We start from the raw sequence: 20,610 nt of genomic DNA on the forward strand, positions 1-20,610 counted from the left end.
TATGTCAATCTGCTTCATCCACTTCCCCAAATAAAACTAAAATTTTGCAGCATCGAGTGTATGTATACACTCTATAAGTGTATTTTAATTATCCTGAACCACATCTATAAGTGTAACTGATATCACAGAACGATAATTCAATATAAATGTATGTCACGAAACAAAAGATATAAATTGATGGGTGAAAATATAACTAGATGGAGACAGGACAATGAATTTCTACCTTCCTGATCTACATCAATGCCAGTCAAAGAAAAGTGCTTCTGGAAAACAACTTCATCATAGGAGTCTTCAACTAATTTAAATTTCCTCTCTTTCTTCACAATGCATCCAGAAAGGATAAAGATATCTTCGCTATTTTGCTCATACAAGTCAAAACCTTGTCTCATGCATATATATGTATGAAACATTTCAACTACAACTAGTCCATCTCCTTAAAAAGTGGGAGATGGTTTGAACAAAATTCCAATTTTTGGTACAATGACTCATACCTGTTTTGCTTTTAAACGAGTCCATGAATGCTCTTTGTTTGTCTTACTTCTGTAGCTTCGAACTATCTTTCTAACATCCTTTCTTATAGACGAGAAGGCAGAAATGACAGCTAGCAACATCATTGGGTAGATATAAATTGCTCTCGCAGGATCTATGCTAGTTGATTTTCTCATAATGGCTTCCCTAACGAGGCCCCATAATATAAGAAGTGTGCCAAAAAGGCTCATTCTCCCTGGTTTTAAAAGACCCAAAATTGCTCCTGCAATGGATAAATAACTCCCCGCAAGAACCTGGTGCAAGCAAAAGTGACTAATTAGTAGTTTCTAATTTGTACAATTTGGTCTCTTTTGTTTAGTACGACTTCTTCTTAGTACGACTTCTTCTTCACCAAGACATGCAGTTAGTTAGTTCATTTCAAGCTGAGTAGCCCTCCTTTTCGCCCCATTTCATTTGATTTTTCATTTGTTGGCCCAAGAGGAGAGACGAAATCTCTGCTTCATGAGTTATTGTTCACATCCTATTGTACCATTTGATCTTCCCTATATTTTCTTAAACATAAATTCTTCCTCATTGAGTTATTTTTTTTTTCTAAAACCCTGCAACTTTCTTTTAGGACAATCATGTATAGTGCAAAATATGATCGTCCCTTTCTTTATTTGAGGATAGTTTAGAAGCAACATGAATTATTATTTTTTTTTTATTGGCACTGGGTGTCTAGGAACAGTGTCCTGACCACTGTTATTAATACCGTACCGTACCGGCCGGTACGGGCAGTTACCGGCCACTGGGCCGGTACAGGTACTATATATATTTCGTACCAGCCCAAATACCAGCTGTACAGGCCAATATTTCGGCCTGTACCGGCCGATATTTCGGTCTTAATTTTTTTTTTCATTTTTTCACACTACAAGCTCATTTTTTTTACCCTCAATTCAGACTAGGCTATTTATAATTTATATATATGTATTTATATATAATTTATTCATATATAGACTATTATTTTGAAATATAATTTATATACATATATTTATGTATATAATTTATTCATATATCGACTATCTCGAAATGGTACACGAAACGGTACCGGTATCGAAATATTTCGTTCCAGTGCTTTGACCGGTACGGCATCCGGTACGGTATTCAAAACATTGGTCCTGACTAATACCAGGGGTGCACAGGTCCTCAACAAGAAGTTTCCTGCAAGTGCACCTTGGGTAATTCAAGGAGAAAATCCCCCAGTCCGATGGCCTTGTTTGCACCCAACGGGGATTTGAACCTTAGACTTAGGGGGAGCATACCCCCGAAGCCCAAGATCTTTACCACTTGAGCCAACCCCTAAGGGATTACATGAAATAAAGTTTCCACGAAGTCATCGAGGGTGAAGCAACCTGCAACTCAGTAGCGGCAATTACTCCCACTGAAATTTCAGAAAGAACTGGGTCTCCTTATAAATTTTCAAAACTTCAGTCAAATTTTCATTTGCTCTCACTTACGGATAGCGCAACATGATATATCGACAATGTGGTGAATCATACTTAAAATAACTAAAGCGAACAAAGATTAACTCTAAAGCCTTGAAAGAAACAGGTGGCCTAGTTATAATCTTGAAATCTTATGAGGAAACCCCTAAAGTGTAGCCCCCTTCACTCAATTCACTCTGACTGATGCACGTTCTTTTGGTAAAAAAAAAAAATTCTTATATGGACTTAGCGTCTTACCTTTCATCTTTTTCTTAATTAAAACCTTCTTGTAATGAATAATATTCCTTTTTGGTTTCACGTTATTTATTATTTTGATAGCAATGAAGGTAATGGTTCTCATGACTAACTACAATCTTTCATATCCACAATGTGTTTTTAACAAATCAAATAATTATGTAGTTATCATATTTATTTAAAACAAATATATTAATTGCCCAGCTCGAGGAAAATTCTAAATTCTTGAATATTAAGCGAGGGTAAAAGAGTACTTTAAAAAATACCGACCTCTATGCGCTGGAGATCAGATGTTGCAGGAGCTGCCTTCACATTGGTGAACTTGTATAACTTTAGCAAGTTGTTGAAGCTTGGGCTTGGCTTGTTCTTAAAGAAAGCATTTGCAATGGCTCCTGGATAGAGCAGAGCCTTCACTACAACTTCGGGAAAGAGCTCACTCGCAATCAATTGCGAGCATGTCACTTGTAGAGGTGTTCTGCATATTCCAGAGCTACACGTGACCCTGGAAAGCAAAGAGAACAATATGTAAACCATCTTAATGATTATTCACTGCTCTTTTTAAAATCTTGGGATAGCTCGGGTGTATTTCTAACTAATGGAGAATTCACAAATCTAAAAGCTTTGTTACACATGTAAATTCATTCTTTGGAACCAGACTATTCTACTAGTTTTTTGGCAATGTTGCATCACACTACATGGATCAAACAATTGAAGGCCAGTCAAATTCATTAGACATATTTGACTTAGCAATCTTATGTTAAAAAAAGGAACATACATACAAATTTTGATGTTGCGCTATCAATTTCAAAATCTGCAAGTTCTCGCATATGAGAAACAGTCGAGGATGAGAGGGAGAGATCTATAAAGGAGAGAATATACTGTTAAGCAAGATGATGCGTCCTTTTCTGAAATAAAATAATGGCTTAGTTTCCATGGATTCGTCAGAAAGATGTTAGAATTCATCAAATTCAAATGAAAAAAATAAATAAATAGGGCATTCTCTATTCCGTCGAAACATATGGGGAAAAAAGATCGCATCCTGACTCCCGAGACAGAGAAGCTGATGCATGCATTTTGCGATTTCAACTCTGTTAGTGCAAAATTTCGCTTTCCTCTCAAATGGGTATTTGAACCAAATCCATCGTTCTCGTAATCTAAAAGATGTTTGGGAAAAGTACAGCCGTTTACCTGAAAAGTGGAACTTGAAAGATGATGATAAGGAAATATATGCAAGAAGCAGCGGAGGATATGAAACTTGCCCATTCCCTTGAAGAAGCCATGGCCGGGAATTTATTAAATGGACTTTTCAGAGAGCCCACCTAAGGGTAAGGGGAAAAGGGATGGAAGTTGGTGGTGCAAATTTCATGGAAGTTATTTTGGAGACGAGGACCCCACAATTTGCGCATTAAATTTTGGATATAAAGTCGTAGTCCCCTGGATTTTCACTTGATAATTGCGATACCCTTCGAAGTTTGAAGTTTGAACTAGTCCTTTTCCAGGAGAATGCTACTTTTATTTTCATTTTGAAAAGTTTGCCGTCGCATTCTTGTCCAGCTATAATTAAATTATGAGAAGTGCTGCATATTAAAAAAAATAAAAATCTTAATAATAAATTTACAATCTGACAAGACTTCCTATAATACGTTTAGTTTATTTTATAATAAAAATAATTTTACAATCTAACGTATCACATCTGTTTATAAATTTACTTTTATGAAATCTATTTGTAATTAAAGCATTTTTCTAAAGTTATTTCTCAGTATCATTAATTATTAATAAAAAGTGTTTTAACTATAAATAGATCTTACAAAAATAAATTTAATATATTATATGAAGTTATGCCTGTTTATTGGATATTTTTGTAGCTAAAGCATTTGAAAATAGTGTATTATATAATACTAATCAAAGCATTAATCTTGCTTAATGCGGCCTAGGACTGTGCATAAAAGGCGCTGGATCCAATTCGTTCGAAAATCTGACATGGGCCCACCCGACCAAAGTTGGGTTCATCGGGTCAAGTCCAATACCGGGTCTATTATATCCTCTTATCGGTTGAAACTGATCATCAAGAAAAACAATTTGACTTGAGTGCTGTCTCCTCAAACCCTAGCCAACTCGAAAATGCGTAAGTGTTGACTTTTTAGCAATACTTGTTGTCAGATGGTGGCCTCACCATTATTTATCCCAATAGGCCAATCCAAAATGAGTTATCCTATATACAATCACTTTTATGTATTATTTGTATATTCTACTGATTTGATTGGTCAGATAATTATTTTATATTAAAAAAAAAGTAATACAGCTAATCACATTAATAAAGTGCGTAAAAAATATATAAAAGGACTACACATAAAGTTTTTTTGTCTAAAAAAAGTTTATATATATATATAGCAAATGTTGACTTTTAAGTCAAAACTGATTATCTGACCCGAATTCGGGTTGGATCGGGTCAGTTTGGCGGGCTCCTATGACCAGGTCGGTCGATCCCAAACCCGATTTTCCCTGGTCTTGTTGCAGGCCTAACACAGCCATACCCTTTAAAAGGACAAATGCAAAACATTTTTCATGGTTGATTCATTTTCCCACTTGTTTACCTCTTTGTCTATTGACTTGCGGGGCTTATTAATGCTTTCTTCATATTAAACTCTCATCATAATTTAAAACTCTTAAATCACGAATAAGTAAATGAAGTCCTATAAAAAAAAGCGAAAACAAAACTGAAATTATATAGTTAACGCAATCTATATACTAAAAGCAATCTTCTTCTAGCAAAAAAAATAAAAAACTAGGCCATTGAGACCCCAACTGTCTGTTTCCCAATCTCTCGTGTTCTCTCTAAATTTATTTGAAAGCAACTAGACATTAACACTTTTTGTTTTTCCCCTTCATGGGACCACACCCACACTCGTCATCGAAAAATACAAAGTTCCAGATTTTTAAAATCTCCTCGTCAGCCGGTTTATAAATTTTAAGAAAACCCTATTATACCGTCTAAATCATATCATTCAGTTTGACCATTTAGTTTTTTATTTTAACCAAATGATATAGAAAGTAATTTTAAATATATTGATATATTTTTTTATTTTTTAAAAATATTTAAAAATATTAAAAAATATAAATAAAAAAATTAATTTTATAATTAACGATAATACCGAACAGTACTATTCAGACGGCTGATAAGCATCGTTCCAAATTTTTTTTTTTTTTTTTTTTTTTTGAGAAAACGCACCGCTCCAAATTCTATACCACACATGATGTGACCAACCGAGTTTATACTAAACCAAAACTGAACTCGAGGAGAGAGAGAGAGGGATTCGGTGAGAGAGAACTCAATGAGAGAGAGAGAGCGAGAGCGAGAGAGAGAGAGAGCGAGAGAGAGGGGGAGGGGTTCGGTGAGAGAACTTGATTGGCTTGATGAGAAAGGCAGGAGAGAGAGGGGGTTCGAGAGGCCGATGAGAGAGGGATTTCCGTGAAAGGGAATTAGGAGAGAGGAATTGAAATCAGATGGATGTGATGGGTGGACATAAATAAAAAAAAAAGAAAGTGTGTGCTGTACACGTAGCAGCTTCCTTTATTAAATTGGTTTGTCGCCGCATCTCCCTCCCCAATTTTAAATTATATCCCAGCCTGCATCTGGCACACGCAAAGAACTCTAAAGTTTAAACTCTTATAGCTAAGTATTAAAATTACGGCTGCTTTTTTTTTTTTTTATTTGAGTTGGAAGTTAAATAAAATATTATTTTTTAATATTATTATTATTTTAAAATTTTAAAAAATTAAAATTATTTATTATATTTTACATAAAAATTTAAAAAAATTATAATAATAAGATAAGATAAATTAAAATGAATTCCTTCAAAAACTGATGAAACCTGCGAGTAAAGTAAGATGAATAGATCCTACGCAACTAGAAATTACTGTCGTTGCTTGTCTCTAAAATAAGAGGAGCAACATTTCCATTGAGGCTGTTGGTAATTCTTCAAATAAAATCGACTAGTGGACAGGCCATCATGCACATGTACCAAAGCCGAAATCTTTGCAGCTTCTTGGCAAGTTTTCATTTTTAGAGGGTGTGTCCCCTCTTTTGTATCAGTATTATATTAAGTGCCGACAAGAGGGTTTTCTATGGCAAATTTGGGAAGGAAAATTCCCTCTTTTTTTTTTTGTTAATCCTTTCAGTTACAATTCAAATAAAAAAAAAAAATTACAGCTTTCTGTAATAATTTATTATTTATAAATTTGAAAAAAATACAAAAGAAATTCTAGAAAAAGGAACAAAAACAGATAATTCTATACTATTATCTATAGTACCAGTGACCCACCGCAAAATTCACCAATAAAAATTCAAGAAAAGAGGGATCTAAAACAAGCAAAATGAATTTGTCCGTTTGTCGCTTAAAAAAAAAAGAAAAAAAAAAAAGAATTTGTCCGTTTGTCCCTTCGTCCACTTGTAAAACTCATTTCAGTCGCCCTTTGTGCTCTTCCAAAAGGCAAGAACCATCCTTTATGGTTCATAAAAGCAAATTGAAAATAAAATAATAAAATAAAATAAAACTGACAAGACTCACATGTGGGTCAGATGCGAATAGTTATCAGTTCATGTGGTCACACTTTTCAATGCTATAGATACCTCTCCAATAATTCATCCGCACCAATAATTGCAACGCTCTCACCAGTGACCACCCAGCTGTTGATACGTTTCTAATTCACTCCCCGATCGTGCAGAACCTTTCTCCTCTTCCATCACCATGTGGAGCGACCTTCCCTCTGATCTCCTTTCCAACATCTTCTCCTACCTCTCCCCAGACTCCTTGGCTCGGGCCAGGTCGACTTGCCGGCATTGGCACGCAGGTGCCAAGGCTTACCTCTTGACCACAATCCCTCCGGTGCCCTGGGATGAGCCACCATGGTTCCTGGCCATGCCCATGCGAAACCGAAACCACAGACTGTCTTGCTACGCTCACAACCCAGTTCTCAACAATTGGCATGCTCTCTCTCTCCACTTTCTTCCAGACCCAGTTCGGCTTGTTGGTCCTATTGGAAGCCTTGTTCTTATCAGACCCACGAATTCTACGTTTCTCCAACTGGCTATATGTAATCCGTTTTCCAGGCAATTTAGGCACTTACCTCTGTTAAACACCACGAGGACTAACCCTGCCGTGGGTGTTCTAGTACTAGACTCGAGCCAAGATGTTCCATTTCCTTGCTTCAGGGTCTACGTGGCAGGTGGGATGTCCGAGGCACCACGTGGTGGTGCCATGTATGAACCCACGTTGGAAATGTATGACTCAAGACATGACAGATGGCAAATTGTTGGGTCCATGCCGGTGGAATTTGCAGTGAGGCTCACTGTCTGGACACCCAATGAGAGTGTGTACTCTAAGGGGTTCCTATATTGGATTACCTCTGCTCGGGCTTATTGTGTAATGGGTTTTGAGATTGGCACCAACACATGGAGAGAACTGAACGTGCCGATGGCAGACCGGCTTGAATTCGCCACGCTAGTGCGCCGGAATGGGGTGCTGACACTAGTGGGTGGCACGTGCGGTCAACCTGCTTGTATATGGGAGCTCGGAGAGGGGGATGAATGGGGACTGGTTGAGAAGATGCCAGCTGAATTGGAGACGAGGTTTTTAGGTGGCAAGGGAAGTTGGGGCAGCACAAAGTGTGTGGGAAGTGATGAGGCAATTTACTTGTATAGGTGTCTTGGTTCCGGAATGGCAGTTTGGAGGGAAGTGGTAGATAAAGGTAGGTGGGAATGGTTTTGGGTAGAAGGGTGCTGTTCTATTGGGGGAAAACGAGTTCAGAGTTTCCCAATAAAAGGAGTACTTCTTCATCCAAGCCTTGCCTCCTCATCCATAATTGAGACTACTTCCACGGAAAACAATGATTAATAATTTAATAACAATACTCCCTTCGATTGCCATGTAATTTGCACTTATTGTTTCAGTTGTGTTTCTTTCACTGAACATTGTTTCTATTAGAGCTCCGTGATCCTTTTACCCCTGAAATAAGTTTCAGTATGACCTGTTTTTATAACTCGGAACAACCTGTGACAAATCGAAAATGGGGAAGGTTCAATTTAGCTTAGGAAGTACTGTTTCTTACATCCGATTCGGGTGTATCCACGATAGAATTACTACAGGCAGACCTGCTTGAACCTTGAGAGGGTTTGCAATCTAACCCTTTTGCCGAGGCAGATCAGAGTTTCTTACTTTCACCAAGGCCACAAACGTTTAAAGATCTAATCCACAAGGTACAGGGCGGCAGTTTAACAACTATTAGAAGCAATGCAAGGCCTCGTACCAATTATCGAGAAAGCAGGGGGCCCAAAAACCAGCGACGTGATTTTAAACTACACCCTCGTAAAAAAACACTTCGAAATTTTGCAATATGGAGTCTCTTCTCTACAGTTTTTGTGAAATAAAAGACTATAATAAATAAGGTTGCTAAGTCAGCCTGTGAGTTCCTCCATTAAACCCTGTTGATGAAAGGGAGAGAGATGGTTAGAAGAATTCCAAAAAGCCATTCTGCCACGAGAATTTTAGTAGATAGGTTACTGGACAACCCACCCGTGAGATGAATTGCTCAGCATCAGTTCGTTTAAGGAAGTGCATAGAGTGGCGAGCAAAATTGGTTGTCTTATCATCACTGAGTACCACACCGATATCATCAAGGACTCTCACCTGGATGTAAGGATCTTTGGGTGGCACCATATCCTGCCAAACACAAGAAAGAAATAGAATCATGGTGTATAAAAAAAGTGGACGTATCTACTTCCAAAACTGTAGCATTGAGATGTACCCTTCCCGTAAAATCACCAAAATAGAAACTAATCTGTGTGTGGGTGTGTGTGTGTGAGAGAGAGAGAGAGAGAGAGATTACCACAGTCAAATCAAGGTCAAGTCTTGACATATATGATTGCAAAGCTGCAGAATGCCTCTTAAAATACTCTTCCTCTGTGTGACTTAGCCTCTCTTGAATTTCTTGAGGAAGCACAGGACCTACCTTCCATATCAAACTTCTTATAATTTCTGCTCTGTTGTACCTGCATGGTTATAAAACCATAATAACCTTGACAACTAGTGAAGACATAAACCTTTAAAATATCAGGTAGCTTCTGGTAATATGCTCAACAAACACGGCAATCAAGAAATATTACATATATGCCATTAAACAGCGCTTATTGCGAACTAAAGAAAGGTGGTGGATGAGTGCTCCATAGTGTTCTGAATTTCTAGTTGTTTGGACATCCAGTCCTTCTTCTTGGATCTTTCTGCAGTAATATAAAGATATATGAGCCATGTGAGCCATCCAAAACCAAACTGATGCTATTTACCATTGCATATGAAAAGGGATAATAGATGTAAATAGTCAGTTGATGAAAGAAATTCCCAAAAATAAATTCTAACTCAATGAGTAACCAGAATTTCAAAATGCCAATTTTGCTAATATCAGAAAACTATAGTTGGTAATTTCTATTAACTTGATAAAAAAATTTCTTTAGGATCTAACACATTTAAGAGGCCAGAGATGATATATTGAAGATTCAAAAACAATGTTGGAATGTGAACCAGTCACCCCTGCCCCAACGAAAAAAGGCAGCAGCAATTCAAAATTATCTCTTGGTTATAACAAGCGTTTCTAGAAAAGTGATAACTCTCTCTCTCCCTTTACATTATTTAAAGAAGACTAATCTAAATATGTTGTATATAGAATAAAACTTCTTGATCACCTATATAAAAATGTTGTATATAGAATGTATGCATCAAATATGCATTAATTGCTAATGTGTATTATTTGTTCACGTCTATAAGTTGTTAGAAGAAGGAACGTATTATGAGAAAAGCAATGGTTTTTTTTCACACTATTTGACCTGAGTTTAGCATTCTATATTCGGATCCAATCGAATTCTAGGAACTGAACAGGAGTGATAAGGATTTACAGCCATAAATCTTGAGGGCAAAGAAAGGAGGAAGAATTAGCCTCTGATTCAATGTAGAAGAAATGAAAGTAGTAACAGCACACTATTAATGATGAATTTGTCACTAAGGATTTTAGGGGTTAATTTCCGTGACGACGTCAAAGCTCATAAATCACATTTGGGATAAAGAAATGAAAACAAATGCGTTGAGGACAAAAGATGAGACATAATATATTATTTTCTGGAACAGAATTCCAAATAAAAAAATTGGAAATAGAATAAAGCAACAAATGAAGGAGCTGTGAGAAGCAAGATAAGGAAAATAAGATTACCTTATCAAAGACTGAAGCTCAAGGTGATGTTGACTACATTCTGCAGTCACTTGATCAAACAAGTCACTCTACATGATCATAGTAAAAAGGAAAAAAAAATAGTAATGTTATCATGAAAAATAAGTGAAGAGAGAGAGAGAGAGAGAGAGAGAGAGAAGACAGTGAGAGTCTTGAACCCTGAAGGGAGGTTGAAAATGAGATGGGTCTGCATCATGCAATCAAATGAAACGTTTCACATTATTTCATCTGAAGACGTTTTTTAAACATGATCAATATAGACAATCTTAAGTATTGTCACATGTGAGCCTAAAAATGTTTCCGTATGGCATGTATTGCAACTTCCCAAAAAAGAAAAAAAAGTTGGCTTATGAAACATTATCTCTATCAAGGCTCCAAAAAATTGAGGCAAGTCAGAAAGTCCAATTTCTAGGAATGCATTTATTTTCTTCTGTTATAAGAACACATCAGAATTTGAAGATCAACTTCTAAAATCCCGTTCAATTTACAAGCATATCGAGAAATTTAACAGTTACCAAAGAGTGCACTGATAATTGAGTCTTACAAACATTGAGAAGATGGAGCATCATCCGCCCATTGCTAAAACCTTTGCACAAATGTAGATACAAAACGGCCAAAAACTTTTACAGTAAGCTTAGCCAAGCAACATGTCTTACATTGTAAGCTGTGAGCTGCCCCTTTTCGCCACTTGCAAGTTCTTTCACCAGCTGGAATGCCTTTCTCCCATACATCTTTCAACTGAAAGAAAACCAACTAAATCTTCGTCCCCAAATCCACCAGAACTATCCCTTGCGTAAACCTACATTCATTGAAACATTTCATCAAACAAAGCTTCTGCACACGGAAATCTTAACAGCCCATCGTCCAAAACAAACACAGTAACATATCCACACACACACACACACACACACATAATTATATAAGACGCGAAGTGAAAAATCTGGAATTAGATGGAGCGATAATATTACAAATGTTTTCGGCAGAGGAAATAGAAAATGGGCTTTAAGATTGAAAAGTGAGACTACCTGTGCGTGGGGAGACAGCCGCGGGGGAGTAGTGTGGATTTGCCACTGTGGTTCGCAGGTTTTGTTTTTTGGCGGGCATTTGGCGGGTTTAGCTAATATAAGAATTTCAAATTAGCCGCTAAAAACAGGTGGTTGTTTGGATCTAGGTGGCAGGGGCAGGGGCAGGGTCAGGGTCAGGTTTTCCGACCCGCCCTGCGTTTTCATTCGAACACATGTATGTAGCACGAAATTAGTAAATTACCTTTAAACCCTGTCCCAGTAGAACAAATTTAAGTAAGGGAAATATTAAAAAACACACGTACACTTTTGCACTAAGGGGCAAAGTGGGATAATTAGTATTTTCCTTTAAATACTTTTCTTTATAAAATCTCTATACATTTCTCTTTAAATTATGAGTAATTTTATATACAACTGTGAAGTATGTAAACACTGCATAATCGTTTTAAAAAATAGTATGATTCACTATTAAAATTAATTTTTTTCATGTAGGTTTCATGTTTTATTCATTATTTTTAAAACGATTACGCGGTGGTTGCATAATTTACGGTTGCAAATATCTTTTCTTTTAAATTATAGATGGGTGTTATATTTATTTTATTACAGAATTTCATCTCACCATAAGTTAATATTTAATAAATGATTTTAATGATTGATTTTTTATGATTATATGAATTTGGTGTCATTCATATTTCAAAAATATGTGATAATTTTTGCAATTATAATAAGTAATTTGGCAGCCACCCACGGGATTGCTTTCTTGTTTATTGTTTAATTTATAGTTTAAAAGGAAATGCAATATTAGGATTGAAAACTTCAAATAATTTTCTAAATTTTTGTAGTATAAGACGTTCACGTGATCCGTAATTTGCAAGTAGAAAAATAATAATGGTTTGAAATAGATATGTCCCATCTTTTTGAAGTCACCAAATTTTTTTTTTTTTATTTAATAATAAGGGATCACATTTCATAAAACTTTGGGAAATAAAAAAGGGGGCATCACATGCCAACTCCATAAAACTACATAAAAAATTATACTCGGTAGTCCTACGTTACATACATGTTGAGGAAAAAAAATATAAAAAATATAGAACCACATCAATATGTGTGTTAAGTATAAAATTGTTGAGGAGAATAACTCTAATTACATATATCTTAATTATATTTTGATAGTTTCGTATCATGGAATACTCTTTTTCATATTCAAAATTGGATAATGTTTTATACAATTTTAAGATGTACAAATCTCATGTACTTCATTTGAAAAAGAGTGCAGTCCACTATTAAAAGATTAATTTTTTTTTTATGTAAGTCTCATATTTATCTATTTTTTTTAACAAAAATTCTATATACAACCGGCCAGAAGAACTGTGAGGTCACCATATCCTACGTGGCCAAATTAAAACTCTTTTTTAATTTGCTCCTTCAGTTCTAAGACAAAGAAACTCTTTTCGTCTTCCTCCTTTAGACCAAGATGTCGAGATTTCTACGGAATCGGCTTGCAATGAAAAGTGTTGGTAAAGTTTTTCATCCATTTTTTGTCAGAATATATTATCCTGGCTGCTGGACAATGAACAACGAACACCACAACTGCTACTTCTTCTTCTTGGCTCTGTCTTTCCTGTCTTTTTTTTTTTTATCGAACCCATTTTCAGACTCAACCTCTGCATCATTGGTCTACAATCTTTGGGTATTCTTTTTTAGTTCTTGGTTGAGCTTGCCGACGACTTCTAGAATTATTATTTGTAATTGATTTGCGATTGAGATACAACCCTCTATTTGTGTTTTAGAAAATACCCATAACAACGTGCGAAGAAAGAAAAGTCTATAATTATTCTTTGTAACTGATTTGCGATTACAGACTTGTAATAGTCTATAAATACTGTGAAGCCTGTGTGCTACTATATCAAGAAATAACTGAAATCGAAAAATGATTTTGTGAGAAGGAAAGTTTGTTTGAGGCATTTTACCAAATACTTCTCTTCTATTTCATACTTTGAGGCATTAGATTGCTTTTTTCTGGTTTTGGTTTTTATTATTATTATTATTTTTATAATATTCTTGACTGCCACATCAGCTGATTATCTGGTGGTTCCCCACTACCGCCGGTTGTAAGTAACATAGCTGGTTTTTTAAATAAAATGCGTGGAGCTTACACACTTGTAAATATCATTTATCCTCGAATTGATACTTATTGGATGGTAGGCTAGGAATTAAGTCCAATTTTTTATTTTTATTTTTATTTAATTGGAAATGGAAGGATTTGTTTTATTTTGAAGGGAAATGAAAACTTGAACACGTTTCCAGCAACCAAATACGCCAAACTTTGTTTTTTTTTTGTTTTCACATTTTACTCCTCCGATTAAAGAACAGATGAGGACGAAGAATTGAAATAAAACTACTTGTCTGTTTCCGTCTCACATGCGAGCAAGGAATCAAGACAACAGAGGATGACAACAATTTTAATAAAGATTTTTGTAAGCTTTCGATACTGTTTGACAGATCCTGAATTCGAATCTATTCGTTTTAGTAATTACTAGTCATTGTAACAATATATCTTCAGTAATAAATATTAGTCAAATACGGGGAATTATTCATCATATAATTAATATAGTCACTACAAACTGTTAAAGGAATACAAATTTGCGATTTTTGGAAGGCATATATCAGAGGCTGATCAAATTGCGGCATATAACTTGCTAGAAAAAAAAAAAAAAATGAATTTCTTCTGGTTAGAGAGACCGTGTGCAAGCTGGTTGAATGCCGTCGCATTGTTCCATTATGCCCCGTTTGGATTGAGAGTTAACCTCGATTAATCTCATATAATAATTATAATTTTTTAAAATTTTCACATAAAATATAATAAATAATTTAATTTTTTCAAATTTCAAAACAATAATAATATTCTAATAATATTTTATTTAACTTTCAACTTTCATCTCAATTCACTATCCAACTCACCTAAATTGTTGGGGTTAGATCAATGGACCACCATATTATAAGATCCAAACTCAATCTGTCAAAAACACATTATATTCTTTTTATAATGTCCTCTCGTTATATAAAAAAAAAATATATATATATATACTTATTTGTTGTTAATTATTTTCTGGTAAAATAATAATTATTATTTTTATCCAAATAAACATATTCTCGTCATAAATAATTATTTTGTTATAAATAACTTATAATAAATATTCATTTTTATCATAGTGCGCAATCCGATACAAATCCAATGTTAACAAGCTGTGGTTAAGGAATCTTATAATTTGTTTAAATAAATGGGCCATGACTTATATAATTAGCTCATGTAGTATGAGTTCGACTTGACAGAACTCAACAGTACATTTAACACGAATTGGCAGCCATGACTCGATCGTGTTAAAAATCCAAAGCTGTAGACCTCAACTGAACTTGACCCTCTACTTGACACCACCATAGCATTAGAAACCCTAGCTAGCTAGTGGTATATATATTGTGTTATTATGTGGTGCTTAGCTTATTTAGATAAGAGATTTTGAGTAATTAGTCGTAGTTGGTGAGTTTTCAATCTCCATTAATCTCCTTGCTTGAATTAGTAAAAAAATAGATTTTATTTTTTTTATTTTTTAAGAAAACATTACACGAGAATTAAGTTGAATTGATTTTTTCCAATCATTTATATCCTAAACTTTAATTCATAGCTAGCTGGTATAAAATGCGTGTATTCAAGAAGATTTATCATGATCATAATTATTTTGTATGCAATCTGCTGTACCACTTAATAATCACAATCATATCATGTATTGTCAACATTAATATCATAATCAGTCACAACTGTAGCTCCCACCACTGTTAGTAACACTCGATGATGATGATACACAAATCATGCATCATCATCATCATCACGTTGCCTTGTTCACCCAACATTATCACTATCCTCTTATCATTATCATCAAATTATTGTTATCACCTTTACTGGTACCAATAATTAATATCTCTCTCATCATACACTAAATTCTTTTCAATTTAAAGACACGCGGGACAGATACTAACATAATTTGCATGATTATGCTAAATCAATTTAAAGTTAAAAATATAATAGAAATAATTAAATCTCACTATTTATTTTAAAAATTCAAGTCAATGGAATAGATAATTTAATTATTTTCACTAATCATTATATTCTTAAAGTGTAGTACTCACTGATCTACTTATTTATTTATATTGTTTGAGTTTTTTTTTTCTAAAAAAAAATTATAATCAAGCTCTCATTAGTAAAAACTTAACAAAACAAGAAAAATTCAAGCTAATGGAATAGATAATTTAATTATTTTCATTAATCATTATATTCTTAAAGTGTAGTACTCATTGATCTACTGATTTATTTATATTGTTTGAGTTTTTTTTTTTTTTTTTTTTTTTTAAATTATAATCAAGCGTTCATTAGTAAAAACTTAACAAAACAAGAAAGTCCTAGTGTAGAATTATTAAAATACAAATTATCTAAGTGGTCCTTGTCACTATAGAAGTCTAATAGAGAAGGCATGATTTGGATTAAAGAGATGTTTCCATAGATTTGCATTGAAGCTGCTTATTGCACCATGTTGTATGCACATCGATTTTTAAGTCGATGAATTTTTTCTGCCTTCCATTCATCAAAAGAGTCAACGTGGTGCTTAATATCTCTGATGATGGATTGCAGAATCCATTCTGAGACTGTGTAATTGTTGATTATACCTTGTATAACCACAGTTGAGTCTCAAAAAACCAGAATTTTTTTCAAACCGACATGTGCTGATTCTTTTGTATATTGTTTGAGTTTGAACAATACCCTCCGGCCACTTATTTCCGATAAAAAATAAATCCAACACAAGGAAATTAAAGTTTGATTACAAGTACTAGACCTGATCATAATTGAATATCTGATTTCTTAATTATTATTTGCATTATTTGGGTCAATTTGACTTGCCAAGGCCCACCAGTACATGCAGTAAAATGTTGCATCGATTATTAATATTTGATCAATCATGGCAATAAGATGAATGGATATATGTTTTTTTCTTTATTTTTTCGTTCTTCATTTTTTAAGTTGACGATACTGTTAATAACGCGCGCGATGATGACGACGGTGAAGACATATTAAAATGGGCGTTTGATGATGCTTTGGACTTAAAATAGTGAACCGAATTCGTCTTGATCATCATGGTAGCTTACCAAATTTCAATACCCCGATCATGAGTAATAAAAAGTGTATGGCCAATTATTATTGTCTGCTACTTTTTATTTATTTTTTCCATGGAACGACATAATATATATATATATATATAAAATATTCAATCAAATATATAAGAGATTTCAGGTCTTTGACTTCCATCCATCAGTAATCAATGATAGATCAAAGTATGACCGGGTCAAGTTGCCATGTTTGAATTAGGAAGAAGGGTCAGATCGATTAATTTGAAAGAAATTTATGATTCCGGGCGGTCAGGTACGTAAATGAGTATTATTGCCATCAGTTTATTGATTGTGACGAGGCCCCGCTGCTGTTTCCTCGCAGGTAAGAAATTTGTGCACATCCATTAAACGTACGTACCTGCCAGCTTTCATTTGGTCTTGCAACTCATGCACGTATATATCACTGCCTCAAAAGTGTCCAAGTATCTTTAAAGAGAAACCTTATTTTATCTTTAATTTTAATTCATCATTTTATCTACGAAAATAAAAGAGAGGCTTAGGTTTCGTTTGGATTTGAAGATGAGTTGAGATAAATTATGAATAATAATAAAATGAATTGTGAATAATAGTGAGATTTATGAGTTAAAGTTGAAGAATAGTAATGAATAGTAATGAGATGAGTTAAGATGAGTTGAAATAAGTTGAGATGAGTTTCGAATACAAACTTTTCCTTGATATAGTTACAACTTCGATCCTGACCTGATTTCTGACATCTTATCCAAGTTATCTTAATTAAAATACCAAGTGAAATTTCTTCCAAATATTATATATATTTTCGATTGTCAATTAACAACTTCATGATCTATTTTAATTTTTGGGGACGGGGGTATCGGGGTCAATTATGATGATCGAATTATATACTTATAACTATAAATTAGAGTAAATTATTTGGAACGACCCAATTTTCGAATTCCTTTTCTGGGTTCTATACTAAATTAGTTATCACTTATCATTGAGAGATTAATGAAAGCAAGGCGTCTGGGTTTCGCATCTACGTATAATAAGATCGTGACCAATTGGTCGGTAGGTCATGAGGTCAGGTCAGCCTCGGTGGACAAATTAAATTAACAAATTCAATCACGAGCTAGAATAATTTGTCAAATTATTGATCTCAACAACATTAACAGATGTAAATACAGGATTGGACAACATTTGTCTATTTCAACATAAATATTATACTAATTCACAAAATTAGTAGCTAATAAATTTTTATAATCTGCATATAAAATATAGAAATGAGTGTATGCCATACATCATCTATATATCGCAGTCAATGAAATTAATTAAATCTGCCTCTCTTATATATTCTATCATTCTTCTAACAGAAAGAGGGAATTAAAAAAACAAAGAAGGATGTTGACCTAGTTGTCTTGTTACCTGCTTTTTTTTTTTTTTTAACCTGCTCGATGTCTCTTAAACCAAACCTTCTTCATATATACGATCCTCCGCTTACTCTTCCTCTTCCTATTTTTTTTTTTTTTTTTTTTTTTTCATATAGTGCTTGAGAAAGATCCAGAGACAGAGAGAGACAGAGAGAGCGAGAGGGAAAGGGTATGGCAGGTTTGCAAAGATCTGCGGTTTCGTTTAGGAGACAAGGTTCATCAGGGCTTGTATGGGAAGACAGATTTTTGTCGGGGGAGCTCAACCAAAAAGAAGACCGCGGACAAGCTGGACAAGAAGCACAACAAGAGCTAGAGATCAAGCCCGATATCAAAGATATCAAGACATCAAGAACCGTCGGAGCAACCAACACCATCGAGCGCAGCCGTTCGAACGGTGGAGCACGCGGATACCGAACCGGAAAGGTGTCCCCGGCGATCGAGCCACCTTCGCCTAAGGTCTCTGCGTGTGGGTTTTGCAGTGCTTTCGGAAAGACGGGGAAAAAGGGCACTAGAAGGACAAAGCCGGCTGTTAAGCATAGATCAAGGTAATTCGGTGTTTACCGGTGACCGGAGGCGGGATATTCCGGTCTTCGTGGAGTAATATGCAGGTTCTTTAATAGTATTCACGGTATATGTTTTTCGTTAATTTCTAGCTCGGTAGGGGTTAAGTTCATCTCATGATCAATATAGGTGAGACGTAAGAGTTTTGGAAACCAAAAGATTTAGACAGACGGACGAATTCAGCATGCTTTGGCCGGTTCTAAATTGCATGTTACTTATCTGTTGTCATGTTTGATGTTTTATTTCTCTTAGATCCTGGAGATGGATGTAGTTATTTGTATATATTTGGTGCCTCTTTTCCTTCCCCTCTTCTTGAGGAATTTCAATTCCGTCCAAAGCAACTATCGATTGGGTTCTCGATCTCCTTCTTTATTACATTTCTATCTTTCTCGTTTTCGGTTACGATTATTCAAAGGTGGACTCGATCTGGAATTTCAGATGTACAACGTCTTGGATAACGTGGCCTAGCCGTAATGAACAGAGAGAGAGTGTGTGTGCGCGTGTTTAAACTGTGAATGGGAATCTCTGATGTGTCCCTCTGAGTCTCTCAGAGAAAGTGAAAAGTCAGAACATAGAAGAATCTGCTCGAATCCATGCACTTCGTTTTGCAGAAAAGTTTTGGGGTTCTTGGGATCACCAAAGAGTGGCGTACCGATGATATCCTGGTGTTTTTTCAGCTATCCTGATGTCATTAGAGCGCATATATATATACATATATATATATATATATGTATGTATAGAGCGGCTTCTCTTCCCAGTAATGATACCTCCTCCATCCAAAGCCGGTTTCTTAATTAAACACGACAACAGAGTACACGAGAGTTTAGTTCTCTTATTTAGGAGTACTCTACCTATGATCTCGTTAATTATATGCCCTCCATTAAAATGGGATTGATATTTATTGGAGACTAACTTTTGTTAAAAAAATGCTTTGCTTATTTTCACAATTTCTCTTAACTCGTCTCATCTTATGATCTCATCTAATCATTATAACTTTATTAAATTATCACACAAAATAAAATAAACAATCTAATTTTTTTAAATCTTAAAATAAAAATATATATTCTAACAATATTTTATTTAATTTTAAACTTTAATTTCAATTATCTCATCTCATTTACGAAAACAAACGAGTCCTTAGGCTTGTAAGGTATCGATACAATTAATCATCATGAGATGACTCAAAGCATGAGTCTATTCATTATGCTGCCTTGATTTTATACGACCAATTATCCATCAGTTGTATATTTTGGAAGAATTTTATTATGTACAAGTAAGTTTACGTACCAATTTACGTATTAATATTATTGTCTTCATATTTTAAATTCAAATTAACACTGTTTTCAATAAAATCTAATTTTTGATCAATTATATTGAATGAGTATACGTATTAATGTACAGAATCAATCGCTTACCGTTAAATTTTTCCATTTTAAAATGTCTGTGGAGATTCTAATTCTTGATTTTGAATTTGGTTAGTTAATTAATATAATATTGATTTTAATCAACATTAATCAAGTGGTTTTGCATTTTCTTTGTGACCATGCTTATAAATTTCTTGATATATAGCTAGCTAGCTAGGATGCGACGTACCACCTCTCACCTTTCTCTTTAGTGCATGTCATCTTTCTTTTCGGTTTCAACAATATTATACATATGTATCAGCTTCTAATTCCCAAAATTAATGTGATTGATCAATGCCCGGCCACCAACTCCAATTCTAGATCATATGCCGCATCTAAGATTCTAAACCCCCATTGGTTGCAGCTAGACTATACTATATATATAACTAATGTTCACACCAAGAATTCAGGCTGTTTTTTATATTAGGCTCAACTACCCTTCCATAAGCTAGCTCTCATTTAATATTAAAGAATTTCAAAATATTGTTGATCCCGTGATGTCATGAGAATACTATTAATTGCGAGAAGAGAAATGTTTAATTAT

The 20,610-nt window shown here is 34.6% G+C and overlaps 4 protein-coding genes across 6 annotated transcripts; 2 read left to right on the forward strand and 2 right to left on the reverse strand.

The window, feature by feature from the left end:
• Positions 1 to 122: 122 nt before the first annotated feature.
• Positions 123 to 3,693, reverse strand: LOC121261185. Its single transcript, XM_041163422.1, has 3 exons — positions 3,396 to 3,693; positions 2,478 to 2,709; positions 123 to 782 (listed from the first exon to the last, which is right to left on the reverse strand). Exons 1-3 carry the CDS (start codon positions 3,485 to 3,487, stop codon positions 486 to 488), a joined length of 621 nt encoding a protein of 206 aa, XP_041019356.1. The 5' UTR covers positions 3,488 to 3,693; the 3' UTR covers positions 123 to 485.
• Positions 3,694 to 6,761: 3,068 nt separating this feature from the next.
• On the forward strand, positions 6,762 to 8,190 carry LOC121260031 (F-box/kelch-repeat protein At5g15710-like). Its single transcript, XM_041161894.1, has one exon. The coding sequence runs from the start codon at positions 6,956 to 6,958 to the stop codon at positions 8,099 to 8,101; it is 1,146 nt and encodes a 381-aa protein (XP_041017828.1). The 5' UTR covers positions 6,762 to 6,955; the 3' UTR covers positions 8,102 to 8,190.
• A 298-nt stretch (positions 8,191 to 8,488) lies between these two features.
• LOC121261253 (DNA replication complex GINS protein PSF1-like) lies at positions 8,489 to 11,738 on the reverse strand. 3 transcript variants are annotated; one of them, XM_041163521.1, is made up of 7 exons: positions 11,507 to 11,738; positions 11,138 to 11,280; positions 10,464 to 10,531; positions 9,370 to 9,483; positions 9,093 to 9,255; positions 8,780 to 8,926; positions 8,489 to 8,688 (listed from the first exon to the last, which is right to left on the reverse strand). In XM_041163521.1, exons 2-7 carry the CDS (start codon positions 11,210 to 11,212, stop codon positions 8,662 to 8,664), a joined length of 594 nt encoding a protein of 197 aa, XP_041019455.1. In that variant the 5' UTR covers positions 11,213 to 11,280; positions 11,507 to 11,738; the 3' UTR covers positions 8,489 to 8,661. The 3 variants fall into 3 exon arrangements, with proteins under 3 accessions (XP_041019455.1, XP_041019463.1, XP_041019472.1); XM_041163529.1 differs by having other exon boundaries at positions 11,450 to 11,514; XM_041163538.1 differs by lacking the exon at positions 11,507 to 11,738 and adding an exon at positions 11,393 to 11,500.
• Positions 11,739 to 18,092: 6,354 nt separating this feature from the next.
• LOC121261796 (MAPK kinase substrate protein At1g80180-like) lies at positions 18,093 to 18,956 on the forward strand. Its single transcript, XM_041164220.1, has one exon. The coding sequence runs from the start codon at positions 18,274 to 18,276 to the stop codon at positions 18,649 to 18,651; it is 378 nt and encodes a 125-aa protein (XP_041020154.1). The 5' UTR covers positions 18,093 to 18,273; the 3' UTR covers positions 18,652 to 18,956.
• The last annotated feature ends 1,654 nt before the right edge of the window (positions 18,957 to 20,610 follow it).

The sequence above is a fragment of the Juglans microcarpa x Juglans regia genome, chromosome 1D (assembly GCF_004785595.1).
Source record: "Juglans microcarpa x Juglans regia isolate MS1-56 chromosome 1D, Jm3101_v1.0, whole genome shotgun sequence".
Taxonomy (NCBI): Eukaryota; Viridiplantae; Streptophyta; class Magnoliopsida; order Fagales; family Juglandaceae; genus Juglans; species Juglans microcarpa x Juglans regia.